Below are 17,042 nucleotides of genomic sequence, written 5' to 3'. Positions count from 1 at the left end.
ATCTGTTTACGTTTCCTGTACCTATGATAAGATCCGATGCACCATACTTCTAAAATAGCTTTAAGGTGAAACTAAACTAGTAATATAAACACTTTATTTATTTATTGCTTCGAACTTTGTAAAGAGCTTTTATTTATCAAATGCCTGCCGTGCACCAGAAACTGCTAGGTACTTTCATATGTTACCTCATTTGATATTCCTAAATGATTATTTGTGTTTTAAATGTAAATAGTGATGGGCCTGTAGAGATACAGCTTTAGAAAAATCATTCTTTTGTATTTGTACGTCATTCTAAATTTACATAGAAATATAAAATATGTTTTTAATTAATAAGAATGTATACATAAAGATTATAATTGATAATAACTAATAATTGAATACTAACCAGCTATGAGCTAGTGACTTAGATTTCTCATGGGTCCTATTTCCCACTCATAAAATATTAATAGGACTGGGTTTGAGAAGGGACACAGTCAAGGGGTTCTCAAACAGTAATGCTGATTTATGCTTCTATACCCATACTGTACATTATCATAGGCACTAGCCCCATGTGTCTATTTAAATGTAAATTAGTTAAAAATAAGTAAAATTTAAAAATCAGTTTCTCTGTTGCACTTGCCACATTTCAAGTGCTCAATAATTACATGTGGCTAGTGGACACCATATTGGACAGTGCACCTATAGAACATTATCATCACTGTAGAACGTTCTATCGGACAGCACTGCTTTATACAGCCATTTCTATAACAACTTTCTTGGGAGAGTCTGGATAAATCTGTTTTTAGAAAGTTTAATTTATTTTACCAACTTAAGAACAAATGGAAATAACAATAATTAAAAAGAATTTGTTATGTTCAAGGATAAAAATACAGTATAGCTTATTTTCATAGTTTGTGTTTGAATAGTTTATACTTCAAATTTAATTTTAGAAATTGTCAACTCTAATTGAAAAATAAAAATTAAAAAAAAAAAGTGTTTACCCTACAAATGGTATAGAACTTGTCTCATTGGATCCTAATTGACATAATTTTCCTGTTGATTGCCTATATAGTAACAAATACTTTTAACTATTAGATTTAAGAGCAATTTCAAGTCCCGGGATTTATGGCAGTAGAGATTATTATTTCTAATACTATTTCTAATGTTATTTGTAAACAGAAAAAAGGAGTTCATCGTTGTACAAAATGCAGACTACAATTTTTGACCTGCAAGGAGAAACTAGATCACAAGACCCAGCATCGGACATTTATAAAACCTAAAGAGCTAGAAGGATTGCCTCCTGGTACAAAAGTGAGTTTTAAATATGTTGTATTTTAACATTTTGTGTGATAATAGAAATAAACTACTGCTTGGCTTTATCTATTGAATGTAATATTAAAAGTTGATTGTCATTAAGATTTTAATTTTAGGTTTTCTCTTATGTTTGATAAGAGTTGATTGACATGTGTTATATTAGAACATATTCCTGTGCAGTGAGTACAACTAGATTAACTGTAGTCAGCCAGTCGTTTCAATATTCCATAGGTTGTTTTTGAGCTATTCCAGTTGGCAACATGTAAGTCTGCTTCAGTCACTAGACTATAAGGCCAGAAATCATGCTTAATTTATCTTTGCGTTTCCAGCATCAGTCATAGTGCCTTGAATGCCATAGTTTGTTGAAGTTGATATTACTGAGTCTACTCCTAGAGAAGCAAATTCTGTTCCAGAATAGCATTGCTGTTTTAAGTGAGCCAACACATCTGACTGCAAATTTCCTTTTCTCTATTTTCCTTATGTGCATCTGTATTCTCTAACTTTATGGAAAGTCGGCTCTTCTATGCCTCAGTGGATAGATGCATAAACCAAAGTGAGGAATTCTCAAATATTTATATTTGGCTTTGAGTACTTACTTTTGAATGTATGTCTACTATTTGAATTAAGTAAAATAATGTAAAGCAATGCTCTGAAGATGTAGAACAAAAAAAGCTATCCAGTATCCTTCTCTGCAATCCATTCATTCTGTGCTGGGACTAGACATGCAGAATACTAATGTAAGCAGTGCAGTGCAGTCCTCTCTCATATCTTCCCTTATTAGTAGTAATAAGTAGCATGTTACATTATAATATCATTATACTATTAATCATGATTGGTACTAGTACTTTAGAATTAAGCTTTCAGTGTGATTTTTCATACATTCTATTATTTAATCCATGTAGCAGTTCAATGAGGTAGACAAAACAGGTATTACTCTCATATTATAGATGAGGAGACTTGGCAAGGATAAATTGCTTACTCAAGGTCACATAGCTAGGAAGGGGTAGTATTGAGATTTAATCTGGGATCTTTTGACTCCTAATTTAGTTCTTTTTGTATTATACATGTATTACATAGGACTTCCTCATTGGCTGCTCTTCAAATATGTGGGGATAGTATAGTCAAATGATTAAAGAGAATGTAAACAGGCAACTGTTTTACATTATTAACCAATGGGTATAATTGAACATTTTCTTTTTCTAATACTAAATGATAAATTTTATATTATCTCCCTTTAAGGAAATTTTGAATATTATAACTCTCCATACTGTATGATGAATTGATGTAACCTCCACAGTAACCTTTGGAACCATAAATCCTGCCCAATGAGCCCCCAGGGAGCACAGGTCACATTTACTAGAGATCTGTTTTATAGTTACCAAAGGGTAATACAAGCCTTTTGAGAGTGACTATTTCAGGCTTTGAGATTTCAATTTTGACCTCTGTATTTGTGAAAGCTATTTAGTTATATCAGAGCATAAAATAGCCATGGAATGTGCTTTTTTGGTATTCATATAATTTGCACTAACTTCTAATTATCGATTAATATCTGCGTTAACATATAAATAGTATCGATACAAAACTAATATTATAACAGTTAATAAATATTGAGGTAAATTTTATTTAATTGGTATGACCATTTAGAGTAAATGGAAGACTTAACTGATTGTAGTTTAAACTTGCTGTTTTCAAAGTAATGATGTTTAACTTTTTGTATTGCAGTGTTTTTTGAAACAGCTTTATTGAGATATAATTCATATACCGCACTATTCACTCATTTAAAGTGTATAATTCGATGTTATTTAACACATTCACAGAGTTGTGCAAACATCAACACAATCCATTTTAGAATGTTTTCACCACCCCGAAAAGAAACCTCATACTCATTGGCAGTCACTCCCTATTTCCCTTCCACCATGGCCAGGCAAACTTTAATCTATTTTCTGTCTCTATGGATTTTCCTGTTCTAGATATTTCATATAAATGGAATCATACATTATGTGATTTTTTTATGACTGGCTTATTTCACTTAGCATAATATTTTTCAGGTTCATCATATTGTATTTTATATCAGTATTTCCTTTTTATGGCTGTATCAGTACTTATATGTATCAGTACTTCATTCTTTTTATGGCTGAATATTATTACATTGTAGGGGTATACAATATTTTATTTATCCATTCATCAATTGATGGGTATTTGGGTTGTTTCCAATTTGGGGCTATAAGAATAATGCTCCTATGAAAATTTATGTGAATGTAGTTTTTCATTTCTCTTGGGTGGAATTACTAGGATGGAATACCTAGGAGTGGAATTGCTGGGTTATATGATAACTCTTCTGTTTAACATTTTGAGGAACTGCCGAACTGTTTTCCAAAGCTGCTGTACCATTGTACTTTCCCACCAGCAGTATATGAAGGTTGCAATTTCTCCACATCCTTAGCAACACTTGTTATCATTTGCCTTTTTTATTATAGCAATTCCAGTTGGTCTAAAGTTACATCCTATTGAAGTTTTGATTATATTTCTTTGATGAGTAAAGATGTTGAGCATCTTTCCATGTGCTTATTGGTCCTTTGTACATCTTCTTTGAAGAAATGCCTGTTCAGATCATTTGCCCATTTTTAAATTAGGTTATTTGTCTTTATGTTGAGTTGAAAGAGTTCTTTATATATTCTATACACAAATCTCTTATTAGAGATATGATTTGCAAATATATCTCTATGTCTTTTCATTTTCTTAATGGTGTCCTTTGAAGCATAAAAGTGTTAAATTTTTATGAAGTCTAATTTATCTATTTTTTTTGGTTGCTTGTGCTTTTGGTATCATATTTAAGAAATCATTGCCTAACCCAAGGTCCCATAGATTTACTCCTGTTTTCTCTAAGAGTTTTATAGTTTTAGCTCTTACAGTTTGGTTTTTGCTACATTTTGAGTTCATTTTTTGTATCTAGTATGAGGTAGGAATCCAAACTTATTCTTTTGTATGCAGATATCCAGTTGTCCCAGCACCATTTGTTAAAACAGTTGTTTCCCCCACTGAACTGTTTTGGCACCCTTGTCAAAAACCAGCTGACCATAATGTAATGGCTTGCAGTGATCTTTTTAATATTAGTGTAATGATTAATTTTCAAAAATATATATTGCCTTCATTTTTATAGGTTACTATTCGAGCTTCATTTGGACCTCTTCATTCAAAGACATCAACTGCATCTTCCAATAATACTCCAAGCACTTCTTCTCTTCAGGTCTCACCTCCTAGGTCTAAAAATACAACTGCGAAAAGTTCCACAAAATCTAATGCAAGTAAAACTAAGACACATAAGGCTCATGCAACTACATCCACTGCAAGTAAACCTAATGCAAGTAAGCAGGGTAAAGGTACATCCAAATGCAAAGCAAAAACTTCTTACAAGCAAAAGAAACAACGCAACAGAAAGAACAAAATCAGCATAGCTTTGAAGAACTTACGGTAATATCTTTTATTCCTGATTTACAATGTCAATTGAATATTAAATATTAAAGGTTTATTTTAATATAATTTACCATATCACAAAACTCCCTCGCACATTTATGTGATAATCACTTATCTGGCATAAAGGCCAAGCAGATAGGTACTTTTTACAACTGCTGAGAAGAACTTAAATTACTGTGTTTATTGTATTATTGTCATCTTTTACACTAATCTTATATTTTGTGTTTATATCTTGTGATAATTGAATTGGTTAATATTATCCTTTTTATTCTAGAGAAAGGTTAACTGGTGTTAGCATTTTAACACTTATCCTAACTTGTTTCAAAACAAATTTTCAAATTATGAGTCTCTATTTAAAGATGTTAACCACCCTAGTTTCAATTAATAAAATGTTGGTAAGGTTTTGCCTTATTATTTTTGCTTTACAATATTTTTTTCATTTTTTCTGTCTCCATAAGGTGTCATCGAGGACTTCATAAGTGCATTGAGTGTCATTCCAAAATAAAAGATTTTGCAAGCCACTTTTCAATATATATCCACTGTAATTTTTGCAAATACAACACTAACTGTAACAAAGCCTTTGTAAATCATATGGTGAGGTGAGTTAAACATATATACTGCTGGTCAAAACTGCCAGTCAAGATGTTTGCTTTTTTAAAGCAAATTTGTCCTCTTAGAAACCAGTTTGTCACCTCAGGGAACTAAAAGGATCTAGCAATAGAGAACTTTTAGGATATTACCCAATACTATTTTCCAGCATAATAACTGATGAAATTATTAGAACAAAAATTTTAAGGCGTTAGACTAATTAAATTAGAATAAATTTATTAGGGAAATTTATTTTTCCAAGTCTTTCAAAAAGTGGTTATTTTCAAACAAAATGTTAAATATTTTTAACATATTTATCAAATAAACACATGTAACCACATGAGCAGTCACTTCGAGAGTGACTTTGACTCCAGACTTGTCAAAGATGCTAATAACATTATTGGCGCACGCATATGTGTACTCCATCTCTTTCTCTCATTCCCTTTTTTTCCCTCCCTTCCCTCCTCCCACCTCTCTCATCCATGTCTTTCAAGTCATTCATCTTTGCATTCATTCAATGAAATGAGAAATGAGAGGCTATAGGGCTATTCCAGTCATGATGCTACTGTTGGAATTTCTTTTCATACATTAATCCAATTTACATTATTTGAGCACCTACTATATACTTTATGTTAGAAAAAGACTTTAAAGCCCACATTACTTTCATTTGGACTTTATTTGTAGGCATTTCCTTCAGTATGGATTTTTTTCAATAGATAAAAAATTGTTCAGATATAAATGTGCTAAGTTTATTATTCAAATTAAGGTAGTTTTATTTTTAGTCAGAAATAAGGTATAAACAATAAAAGCGGCTTACTTATAAATCATAGCAAGACCTCTATGGGATTTTCTGGTCATAGTTAGCTACCACTTTCAAGGATTTGCCCACATTTTTTTATGGCTTCAGCACTTGGTTTACAGGGATTTTTTTTCCCCTCGATAATCAGCTGACCTCATGGTACCTTGACTTCTTTAATGCTGACATTTCACATCCACCTCTGACATGTTATACTCCTTTCCTTACCACTATCTCATTTTACTTCATCATACACAATATTCATTTTTTGAATTCTCATTAATTACTCATGACTTTCAGAGTTTTGACCCCTCTTTCTAGTCCAACAGCACCATTCCAACTTTATAGACAACCTCACCCTCCAGGTCATCTGTTTTGAATGTTCTTTGTTTTTGTCCTGTTATAGCCCTTTACATCTTTAGTCCTGTTTAACCTTGCTACCCTTGACTCTCTTGTCCTTTTTTATCTGTCTCTATGCTCAGTTCTAGACTACCAAACTGTGGTTGATTTAATCAGCTCTGAATTGATGGTCTTTAACTTTAATTTGGTCCTGTCTTTTTAAAAAAAAATACATCTTTGTTTTTATCTACAAGATCTGTTTAAGTCCTTTTCAGTACCCTCAGGATTTTATTCTAGTTTCTCAGTTGTTAGCCTTGCCTCCTAATTACTGAGGTCATCCTTTCCATTTTTCACAAGATTAACTTTTTTCTACCTCAAGTTTTTCCCTTCATTCAGACATTAATCTCAGAAAAGACATGTCCCACTTTTGCAGAGTTAACCCTGCCTCTAATCTCCTCCATTTCCTTTATAGCAGAGTATTCTTTACTATCTTATTTGTCATTTCTTTACCCTTTGTCATCTGAGTATCACCTCCACCTATCAGTTAAAGTTGCCCCGTTAACAGTTTTCAGTCGTACTCCTCTGTGACTTCTGTAGAGCATTTGATAGCTTTGATCATTAGCTTTTTTAAATTAAATTTGTTGGGGTGACATTGGTTAATAAAATTATGTAAGTTTCAAGTGTACAATTCAATAATAAATTATTTGTATGTCGTATTGTGAGCATTCACTTTTAAAACTATTTTCAACTTCTTTTAAACTGTTACTGCCATTTTTTAAACTTCTTCGGCTACTTTTCCATTTCATTACTTTTTTTTTTCTGTTTGTCTCCCCACCATATTGAAATATAGTAGACAATTAGTTGCTCATATTTACATTGTATAATTGAATGAGATTTTTTTTCCAGTTATAGTTGGCATACAATAATATATTAGTTTCAGTTGTACACCATAGTGATTAGAGCTCAAGTGATTACCCCACTAAATCTAGTACCCTTCTTCCCCCTTACATATTTATTACAATATTGTTGACTATTTTTCTTATACTATACTTATACTACGAATGACTATTTTGTAACTATCCAGTTGTATTTCTTAATCCCTTCACCCTTTTTTACCATCCCCCAATCCCCTCCTCTCTAGTACCCCTCAGAAAATTCTCTATTAGTTTTTTTTGTTTTTGTTGTTATTACTGTTGTTTATTTTCTTCTTTAGTTTCTGCATGTACGTGAAATCACATGATATTTTTCTTTCTCTATATAACTTCATTTAGCACAATATCCTCTAGGTCCATCAAGGCAATATATTTTTCCATCCCCTTCCTTTTAGTCTTTTAATCCGAGGTGAGTCTCTTGTAGGTAGCATATGTAGGAGTCTTGTTTTCTTATCCATTCAGCCACCCTATCTTTTGGTTGAAGCACTTAATTCTTTTCCATTTGAGTTACTCGTTGATAGGAATGTAGTTATTACCATTCTTTATTCCTGTTTTTGATACATGTTTTTTCTTCTTAAAGAAGTCCCTCCAACATTTCCTGTAATACTGGCTTGGTGTTGATGATTTCCTTTAGCTTATTTTTGTCTGATAAGCTCTTTATCTGTTTTTTGACTCTAAATATAGCTCTGCTGGATAAAGTATTCTTGGTTGTAGATCCTGGGTTTTCATCACGTCGGATATTTTGTGCCAGGCCCTTCTGTCCTGCATAGTTTCTTTTGAGAAATCAACTGCCAGTCTTATGGGTGCTCCCTTGTAGGTAACTAACTGCTTTTCTTTTGCTGCTTTTAAGATTCTCTCTTTGTCTTTACCTTTGGCATTTTAATTATGATGTGTCTTGGTGTGGGCCTCTTTGAGTTTCTCTTTCTTGGGACTCTCTGAGCTTCCTGGGGTTCTATGTCTATTTCCTTCACAAGGTTAGGGAAATTTTCCATCATTATTTCTTCAAATAGCTCTTCAACTTCTTGTTCTCCCTTTCCTCCTTCAGGTACCCCTATTACATGGATGTTTTTGCATTTAATGTTATCCCAAAAACTCCTTAAATTATTATTATATTCTTCACTTTTTTTCCTTGCCATTCTTATTAGATGACCTTGGCTTCCCCATCCTCTATATTGGTGGTTCGATCGTCTTCTTCATCCATTTTGTTAATCCCCTCTAATATACTCTTCATCTCAGATAATGTATTATTCATTACCAACTGGTTCCCTTTTATAATTTCCACTTCCATTTTTTGTTTTTTATCTCTTTGTTAAAGTTCTCACTGCATTCATCTACCCTTCCCCTAAGTTCACTGAGCATCTTTATAACCGGTATTTTGAACTCTGCATCTGTTAGATTGCTTGACTTCATTATTTCTGGATCTCCGTTCTTTTCTCTCATGGATTCTGCTGCTTTGTCTTCCAGTTTTGGCTGTCTTTCAGTATATGCCTCTATGTACTAAGCAAATCTCTTAAGTCTCCCAGTCTTATTAGCATGGCTTTGCGTAGTAGGTGTCCAGAGGCACAGTCCTGAGAGGGATTCAGCAGCAGGCCAGTTTTAGCCTCAGCCTGTCTCCCTTCGAGACCACCTGTTAAGATTCAGCAAGCAGTCTACAGATGCTGTGCTTATAGTTGCCTCAAGAAACAACATCAGAAACTGAGGTCAGCTGCCACCAATGTGGATCTTGGAGCTTGCTCTACAGGTTGCACAGGACGTGCTAAGGACACAACTGGATGTGGCTTGGGTGGGGCCATAAGGTGAGAGAAGTGGAGTTTCAGGGAATCCTCTGGTCAGAGTGACCTCTGTTATTCAGTTTCATGCTGTCTCAGCTATGACAGCATTGTGTCCACACACTGGGAGTGGGGAGAGCTCACCAGAGGAATAATGGATACTGCCAGTACTTCTGTCCAGAAAGAGCCTCACCTCTGGCCCTCACCCTGACATCTTAGTGTCCCCCTGTAAGTCCCTGGTGCCCCGCATGCAGCCAACCTGGGGCTGGTGCTCATAGCGAGAAAGTTCCTCACTACAAAAGTCTGCTTGTGAACACAACCTCTTTTGAGACATCTGTGGCTGGCAGCTGCCACTGCCGTAGCCTCTGTCCCACTTAGCCTCTGGGGACTGGGCAGCCTCGCATCCTTGCCCTGTCCTACCTCCTCCCATTGCAGGGTGATTTCTTATTTCTCTCCCTAGTCATAGGGCTTGTTCATCTAGACCCCAGGCGACAGCTTGCTGTTTGCTGCATGTTTCTGTCACAACTTCGATATAAAAGAAGATGAACAAAACCTCTATCATCTATGCTATTTTGAATTCTTTTTTCTATTTCATTACCTTTTGTTTCTTCAACTCTTGTTTCTTTACATTTCCTTTCTTGGTATCTTAACCACTCTCAGGATTTTATCTTTTACCTCTCATCTGTAAATCCTTGAATTTCAATGCTGAGTTTACCTGAGATCCAACTCTTTATTTTAACTATTTGATAGATATTTTAACCTTTGACTCACTAGCATCTATAAATAACACAAGTCAAAAACATTATTGTCTGTTTAGAATTCAAACTATCACCTAATCCTTTAAGCTCAGTCTGTCTTAAGGCATCATTTGCATAAATGTGGAGCATCATCTAAAAATAATACACTTAAAGTTTCTGAAGCCTGTGTTCTCTTGATCTTCCACCATTCATCATGGCTTCCTGAGGATCCGTCTTGCACAGTTTAACACTCTGCCTCCCAGTTACCACAGTGGTTCTGCACCCATACCTCGGTTGCTCTAAACCATGTCCTCGCTAACCTTTCTCTCAATATACTGCTGGGAAGAATGCTGGTCTCTTATTCTATACCAAACACATGACTGCCCCAATAGAGCTTTAATTCTGCCCCTAATTTATAGAAGATTAAATTGGAAAATATTTTTGGTGTTTCTTAAACCCATGGGTCGTTCTGTCCACCTCTTTTACATTCCCCATAGGCTCCTCAACCATCTTCTAGGATTTCTAGCCCCATTCTATCTCAAAATATTTCCAATTGGCCCCAGGCTTCCTTCATAAACTTTTCCCAATTTCCAGTGAGCCCCAACCTCACCCTGCATTGTCATTACAAACTGAGCACTTACACGTTGTTAGCCTCATATAGAACTGACTTCTACTTCTAGTCTTCTAAAGGCCTTGTAGATCTCTACATTTCCCCTACTTCTATGGTACCTTGCTTTCCTTGTTGCCTCAGCTACCTGCCCCTTAATGGTACACTCTCACTCTGACCCAGTTGAACTTTTGCCATATGCTTGAACTCTGCATACAGAAACTTCATTTTCTCAGGGGTTGAGTACCTTTAAACTTTCTCAACATATAGTTCATTCTACATTCAATATTTCTAAAGTGGCTTTTCCTTATTCCTTGTTACTCCTTGGAATACTCCTCTCCTTCCCTCTCAGTTCACCTTCTGTGAAGTATCGGATTACCACAGCCACTCATGGGAGTCATTTCTTTCTTTGAGTTATGTACCACTCAGCTATTCTACCTCATATTAAATATATGTCTGTCTTACCTACTTGAGAGAGCAGTTCTTTGTATTCACCATGGCACTTACTCTGGGGTTATTTTCTTGGAATTATACCTAGCCAGAATCTTTTTTTTCCAGTGCATACATGGTATGCTTGAGATAGTTACCTTGTGTCTAAGGATAACCAATGACTTGCTGTGTTGGCTGCTTTGGATCTGTCAGTACAAATTAGGGCTAGTTCTCGAACTTTAGCTTGCATAATAATCGCCTGAAAAACATTGAAACTGATTTCTGAGTCCTACTGCTAGAGATTAATTCAGTGGGTTTGGAGTGGAATCTGAGACTTTGTATTTCTAATTAGCTCCCAGGTGATGGTTATGTGGCTGTTATATGGACCACACTTTGAGTAATACTACTGTGCTGCACTAATCCTGTCTAATCCCACCTGGATTTCCAATACAAGAAAGCTTTCCTTATCAGTTTAAAAGGGGGTATAAAAGCTATTACCATTGGCTGCAACATTTGGTTAGTGGTTTTCTTTTCTATGCATAGAGGAAGTATTGTTTTTACTCCTGAGTTCTGCATCCTTTAATTCACTTTCCTTAAAAGCCCTCCTAGTTATTGCAAAAGATTCTTTAAATTTTTCATTTTACTTATAATAAGTAATGTCATTTTGCCCAAGTAGCATTTACTTCGAATATTCAGATTCTCTCCCTCACTAAGTATATTAAGATTACAAAGTGATAAATAAATATTATTCATAATAGTTTATATTGTAGCAAAATACATTATTAGCAAATACCTTTTAGATTGTTTTCAACTCTTAGTAGTTGCAAATTTTAATTTGATGTTCTTTGCATTTTTAACTCTGAGGAGTTGGATTTTTTTAATATAATGACGAGGTATTGATCATTTAAGAATATTTTCAGGAAAATATGTTGTAAGAAAATACACAGGTAAAGTGAAATGTAAGATAAAAATATTGAATTAAACAAAGATGGCTAATAGAATTTTATCATTTAGATCAGAAACTTTTATTCAAAACTAAGCAACTAAGCACAGACTTGAAATATGGTCATAAAATTAATATGACTTATTGGGTAATAAAATCTCATTTGTCTCCTATCTCTCCAGCTCTCATAGCAACCATCCAAGTAAACGGTTTTATATTTTTAAGAAGCATTGTGGAACTCTCAGGTAACTAGTCGACCTTTTTCCATTCCATTTTTATTGAAAAATTATAGTAACTTTTTTTAACCTGATGCTGCAGTGCCTAGTTTGGAAAATAAAATGATTTTGCTACTAGACATAATAGAGTTCTGTTCATTATATCCTTAGATCAAAGAGGGGATAGCCTATATTCTCTGGCTAAACTTGTTTCAGTTGTGTTAGGCATTAAGATGAAACTTTCATGGACTCGCATGAAAAAATAAGGCTTTTCAACAATATTTGAATATTAAAAAGAGTTTAAGATACCTAGTAAAGTGAGTAACACTTTTTTTGGTTTTGATCAATATATAGCTTCATGATTCGTAAGGTTTTTTTTCTTTCCGAAGTAAAAGTATATAACTTGTTTACTGTAAAGAAAGAATTGTTGATGAACATTTCTAAAGGTACTGATAATTAACTTGGTTATACCACACACACTTAGCTCAGAATCTACTAAGCATTATTTTTTTCACATTCTTCTGATTCCTTTTGACTCCGCCTTCCTTTGTTTAATTTTTTAGCTCATGTTGTCATTGCTGTTTGACATATTAAAGATCTGTGTAGCACCATGCTAAGACATAGACTTAAGTTTAGCCAATATTTGTTTTGATGTTCTATGTAAGTGGAAAAGTAGAAGAGAGGCTATTCCCCACATATCTACATGGCTAACTCCCTGCAGGTTCCTACTCCAATGAGTGAAGCTTTCCTTGACCAGTCTATTTAAAATATCATTTTTTTTCCCTTAGGCCCCACCCCAGCACTTCCTATTTTCTTGTCTTGCTTTATTTTTCTTCATGGCAGCTTTTTACTGACATATTATATATTTCACCCTTTTGTTCATTGCCTGTGTCTTCTCACTAGAATGTGTGTGGTTCAGACATTTGCTGGACATTGAATAGTGCCTGGCACATGGTAGGCACTCCATAAATATTTGTCAAGTAAATTAATGTTGATGTTGAAAATGACATATGTGGATGACATTGGACCAGCAGCTTATAGGCAGAGGGAAGTTTGGTTACATTTTAAAAATATATTGGAACTCTTTTTAAAATATTAACTAAAGTCAAAGTATTTGAAAAAAGTGAGCTTTATTAGGTATTACGTTTACTGAAAATTTTTTATAAGAATGAAAGAGGACTTTTTAATTCTAAAGATGAGATCTAATTTGATTTTTACTGACTGTTGTCAAGCTTAGTTGTATGCTTGGTTCTTAAATTAATTGTATGACTTTGAAGATTTGAAATGCTTTTTTCCAACTTGGATGGGTCTCAAATTGAAATAGAAAATTGGTTAATTTCTGTGTATGGTATTTAGCATATTTATAATTCTATGGAACATTAAATTTTGTAATTACTAGTTTGTTAAAATGCAGTGCTCATTCTTTAGCTATTTATTGTGTAACTATCATGTATAACAATGTAGCAAGTCCTGTAAAGATGACAGTGATGAAGAAGGTATGGTACCAACCTTCAAGGAATGTATGATTCGTGATAAGATGTGAACATAAATAACTACAGTAATACAAGGAGGTTTGTAATAAGTGCCATGAGAGTTACTGATTTCAAAGAAAGGTTTCTACTTAAAAATAGAGGCACAGGGGCATTCTAGTTGGAAGAAATAGCATGAATAAAAATGCATAAAGGAAAAAAGGTATACACAGTGAATGACTAGTAGTACATTTTGGATGGAGCATGAAGTTCGTGTAAGAGTATTGAGATCAAAGTCTGGGGAAATAATTTTGAGATTAGATCCAGATTGTGGAATCCTTGAAAAAGGCTAGGGAATTTAGACTTAATTTTATTTGCAGACATTGGGGAAACTATTGGTGTTTTGTGCAGAAAGATCAATTTGGAAGGGTATACAGGTGAGTTGTAGCTGTATGAGGCACATAGACTGGTTAAGACTATTATGGTAGGTAAGACTGATTTAATAAGAACCTAGGTTAAGGCGGTAAGGTGGTATTATATCATGTTTAAAAACATGGGCTCTGGAATCAAAGGGCTGAGTTTCAAACCTGGTCCTGGATTTGGTAGGTTCCTAAACTGACCCTGCCTTCTTTAAAAAAAAAAAAAAAAAAGTTATAGTATCTACTTCTTTAGCTTGTTATATAAGACTTAGAAGAGATGATATGTTTAAAACCTTTAGCTTGATGCAGTAAGTGCTCGATAAATTGTTGATGTTATAAAATGTTTGAAATATTGACTGTTTTAAGGAAAAAGAGAGAAAATACTAAAATTTTGAGCCTTTGTGTCAGGGACATGTCCTCAGAAGAGAAACCATTCAAGAGGTGTGATTTTTATGGGGTGGGGAGGAAAGCACATGACTTTAGTTTTATGAAGGTCATTTTTGATGTGCCAGCATGACACCCAGATGTAAATACACAACAAACTGTTAAGACTAGAGCTGCAGGGGAGAAGTCAGTCTAAGGTATGCTACTGGTTTTTATTCCTATACAGGTGAAATACTTAAAGTATTTAAATTTAAAATGAACTGCAAAAGTACATTTTTGCTGTGTTAATAAGCTGATAATAACAATAGTTACATTATTTTAATGATTTCTTTTTAAAGCCTTCCATTTCTTTTCTGATTTTATTGTCATTTAAATAAGATTTCAAATTGTAAACTCCACAGAGTGTACCCTTTTGTTCGCTCTTGTATCTATAACACCTAGTGTAGTACATAGTGTATAAAGAAGGTCACCAGCAAATGTATATTGAATGAATGGGCAAAGGCACAGAAAGATTGTGCTTTGCACAGGTTCTATAAGTTGTTAGTGGAACCACAAGTGAGCTTTAGGTCTCTTCGCTCCTCTGTTTTAGCAACCAGTGTGAGAGGGAACAGTTTATAAAGCACAAAATATTAGCATAACAGGCATGGATATGCCATTTTCTAAAGCACCATTTCAGCTATATCAGCCTTATATAACAAAATTGAACAGTGATGGTCATGATGCATAAAAAGCAAATCAAATTATTACATAGAAAAATAATTATTGAACCTATATATAGATTTTCACTAAAGATAAAAATCTTTTCTTTCTGTCTTTCTTTTCATAGGGGCATTACTCTAGTGTGCCTTAAATGTGATTTCTTAACTGATTCTTCCGGTTTAGATCGTATGGCTAAACACTTAAGTCAACGCAAAACTCATACTTGCCAAGTTATAGTAGAAAATGGTATGTATGTATAATTGTGTTACTTTGATTTTCTGATATTTATTCCAGTATTATTTATCAGCCACATATGGGTTCTCAATTGTATTAAATTAGTAGTCTCACTCATATATGCTATTTTAAATGTAAAACTCTTCTAATTTCAGTTCCCAAAAGTACCTCAGCTTCTGAACCCACTTCTGAGTAAGTTTAATTTTTATTCAGTGCATTATTCTTTGATGGATTTTATTAGCACTGTTGCATATTTTTAATGTATCATTAATAGAAATGAAAAATATTAAAGTATTTTGTTTTTGTTTTTGTTTTTAAAGCTACTTGGTGAAATAGATTCCTGCTCTATGGAGCTCGTGCAACCTGGTACAAAACAAGTTGGAATTTCCTAAGTTCAAAGTTCTGAAGTAGTTTCTTACACAGAGAAAGTTTCCTAAGTTCAAAGTTCTGAAGTGTTTTCTCACACAAAAATGGTTAAATAACCAAGTTCATGACACTAGCTCTTATTATTCAGCTCTTTTCAGCTTTCAGATGGCACTAGATTCTTATTCCACCTTATCTTTGTGTCAGATTCACATATCTTAACATGTGCTTTTTTACTCCAGTTGGTTTTCTCCAAAAATAACTTTGTTTGCTATGGTTTTTCTTGCTTTGTTTAAAATAACTTGTGTTTATCTCTGCTGTACTTGCCTCCAGAATATTGCATTCCAAACATTATAGCTATTCATCTTTTTTTCTTTTTGTCTGTTTTGTCTGGTTTCTTAGTTAATTTCGTGTAAGTCTTACATTTTTAGATCAGATAGCTATCTTTTTTCTCATTCCTTGTCTGTCATTGTTCTATTTTTCATATTTTTCAGATGCAGAAGTAACAGAAATTTCAAAAAATGTCCAGGGTACTCCTGGTCAGTGTCCCGCTGCGTTGGACACAACTGATGCCTGTTCTCTCTTTCCAAGGAATGTAAATTATTTGACTGTGAGACCTCTTCTAGTTTGTGGCCTTAGGAAATCAGATCTTGGGGAGAGTCCCTTCCTTCGTGACTGGCCTTCCATAAGGCTGATGCTAATTTAGCCAGAGATGACCTCAAGGCCCACCAAATTGAGCACAACTTCCCACTGGGGGCTTTGGTTCTTGATCTTAAGCTTATGGGCCAATTCTGACCAAGAAAGCCCATCAAATCAATGCTTTATCACCCAAATTTAAGTTTAATCATTTTGGCTGCCGCCTTTTAGCATGCATGCAGTCCAAAGAATATAAAAACTGGCTGTGTAGGGAACCAAGGTTATTTTCATGCTCTTAGAAAACAAATTTCAAAAATTACAGTTCCAAAATTACAGTTATTTGTACTGTCATTTAAAGTTTTATCCAGTATTAACCCTAGGAGTTTTCAGCAATACTAATATTTAAAAACTTTTTAAGTTTAATTTAATTTTATCTTGGTTTTATGTTCTTCAATAAATTTATTGATGTTTTTTTTGTTATGTCCACTTTTATCTCTTCTTTAAGACTTTTGTGTTTATTTTGTTTTGATAAGAACTCCAAGAAATTCCTTAGAATTCTCTACAGATTTCTTGTTGGCTTCTTAATTTGGTAATTGTTCAGACCATAAGATGTTATTACATCCTCTGTTCGATTGTGAGTTCAAAGACAAAGAATTGGCCAAAAAAAGAAAAAAAGAAATACTTCCTACAGACCTTAAAACATGTTTTAAAGTTAC

At 33.9% G+C, this 17,042-nt stretch overlaps 1 protein-coding gene across 5 annotated transcripts in view; it reads left to right on the top strand.

The window, feature by feature from the left end:
* The window catches only part of ZNF280C (zinc finger protein 280C), a 51,850-nt gene extending 35,364 nt beyond the window's left edge, over positions 1-16,486 (top strand). For 3 of the 5 annotated variants that reach the window (XM_011384231.2, XM_011384227.2, XM_011384229.2), the window contains 8 exons: positions 1,159-1,290; positions 4,454-4,764; positions 5,226-5,366; positions 12,090-12,152; positions 13,972-14,028; positions 15,221-15,339; positions 15,483-15,519; positions 15,648-16,486. In XM_011384231.2, coding sequence (XP_011382533.1) covers positions 1,159-1,290; positions 4,454-4,764; positions 5,226-5,366; positions 12,090-12,152; positions 13,972-14,028; positions 15,221-15,339; positions 15,483-15,519; positions 15,648-15,663 — 876 coding nt within the window. In that variant the 3' untranslated portion in view covers positions 15,664-16,486. The remainder of the gene's footprint in view (positions 1-1,158; positions 1,291-4,453; positions 4,765-5,225; positions 5,367-12,089; positions 12,153-13,971; positions 14,029-15,220; positions 15,340-15,482; positions 15,520-15,647) is intronic. The other 2 variants (XM_011384228.2, XM_011384230.2) reach the window with 2 other exon arrangements.
* The last annotated feature ends 556 nt before the right edge of the window (positions 16,487-17,042 follow it).

Source organism: Pteropus vampyrus, unplaced genomic scaffold (genome assembly GCF_000151845.1).
Source record: "Pteropus vampyrus isolate Shadow unplaced genomic scaffold, Pvam_2.0 Scaffold566, whole genome shotgun sequence".
NCBI lineage: Eukaryota > Metazoa > Chordata > Mammalia > Chiroptera > Pteropodidae > Pteropus > Pteropus vampyrus.
This window is presented reverse-complemented; position numbering and strand designations above follow the sequence as displayed.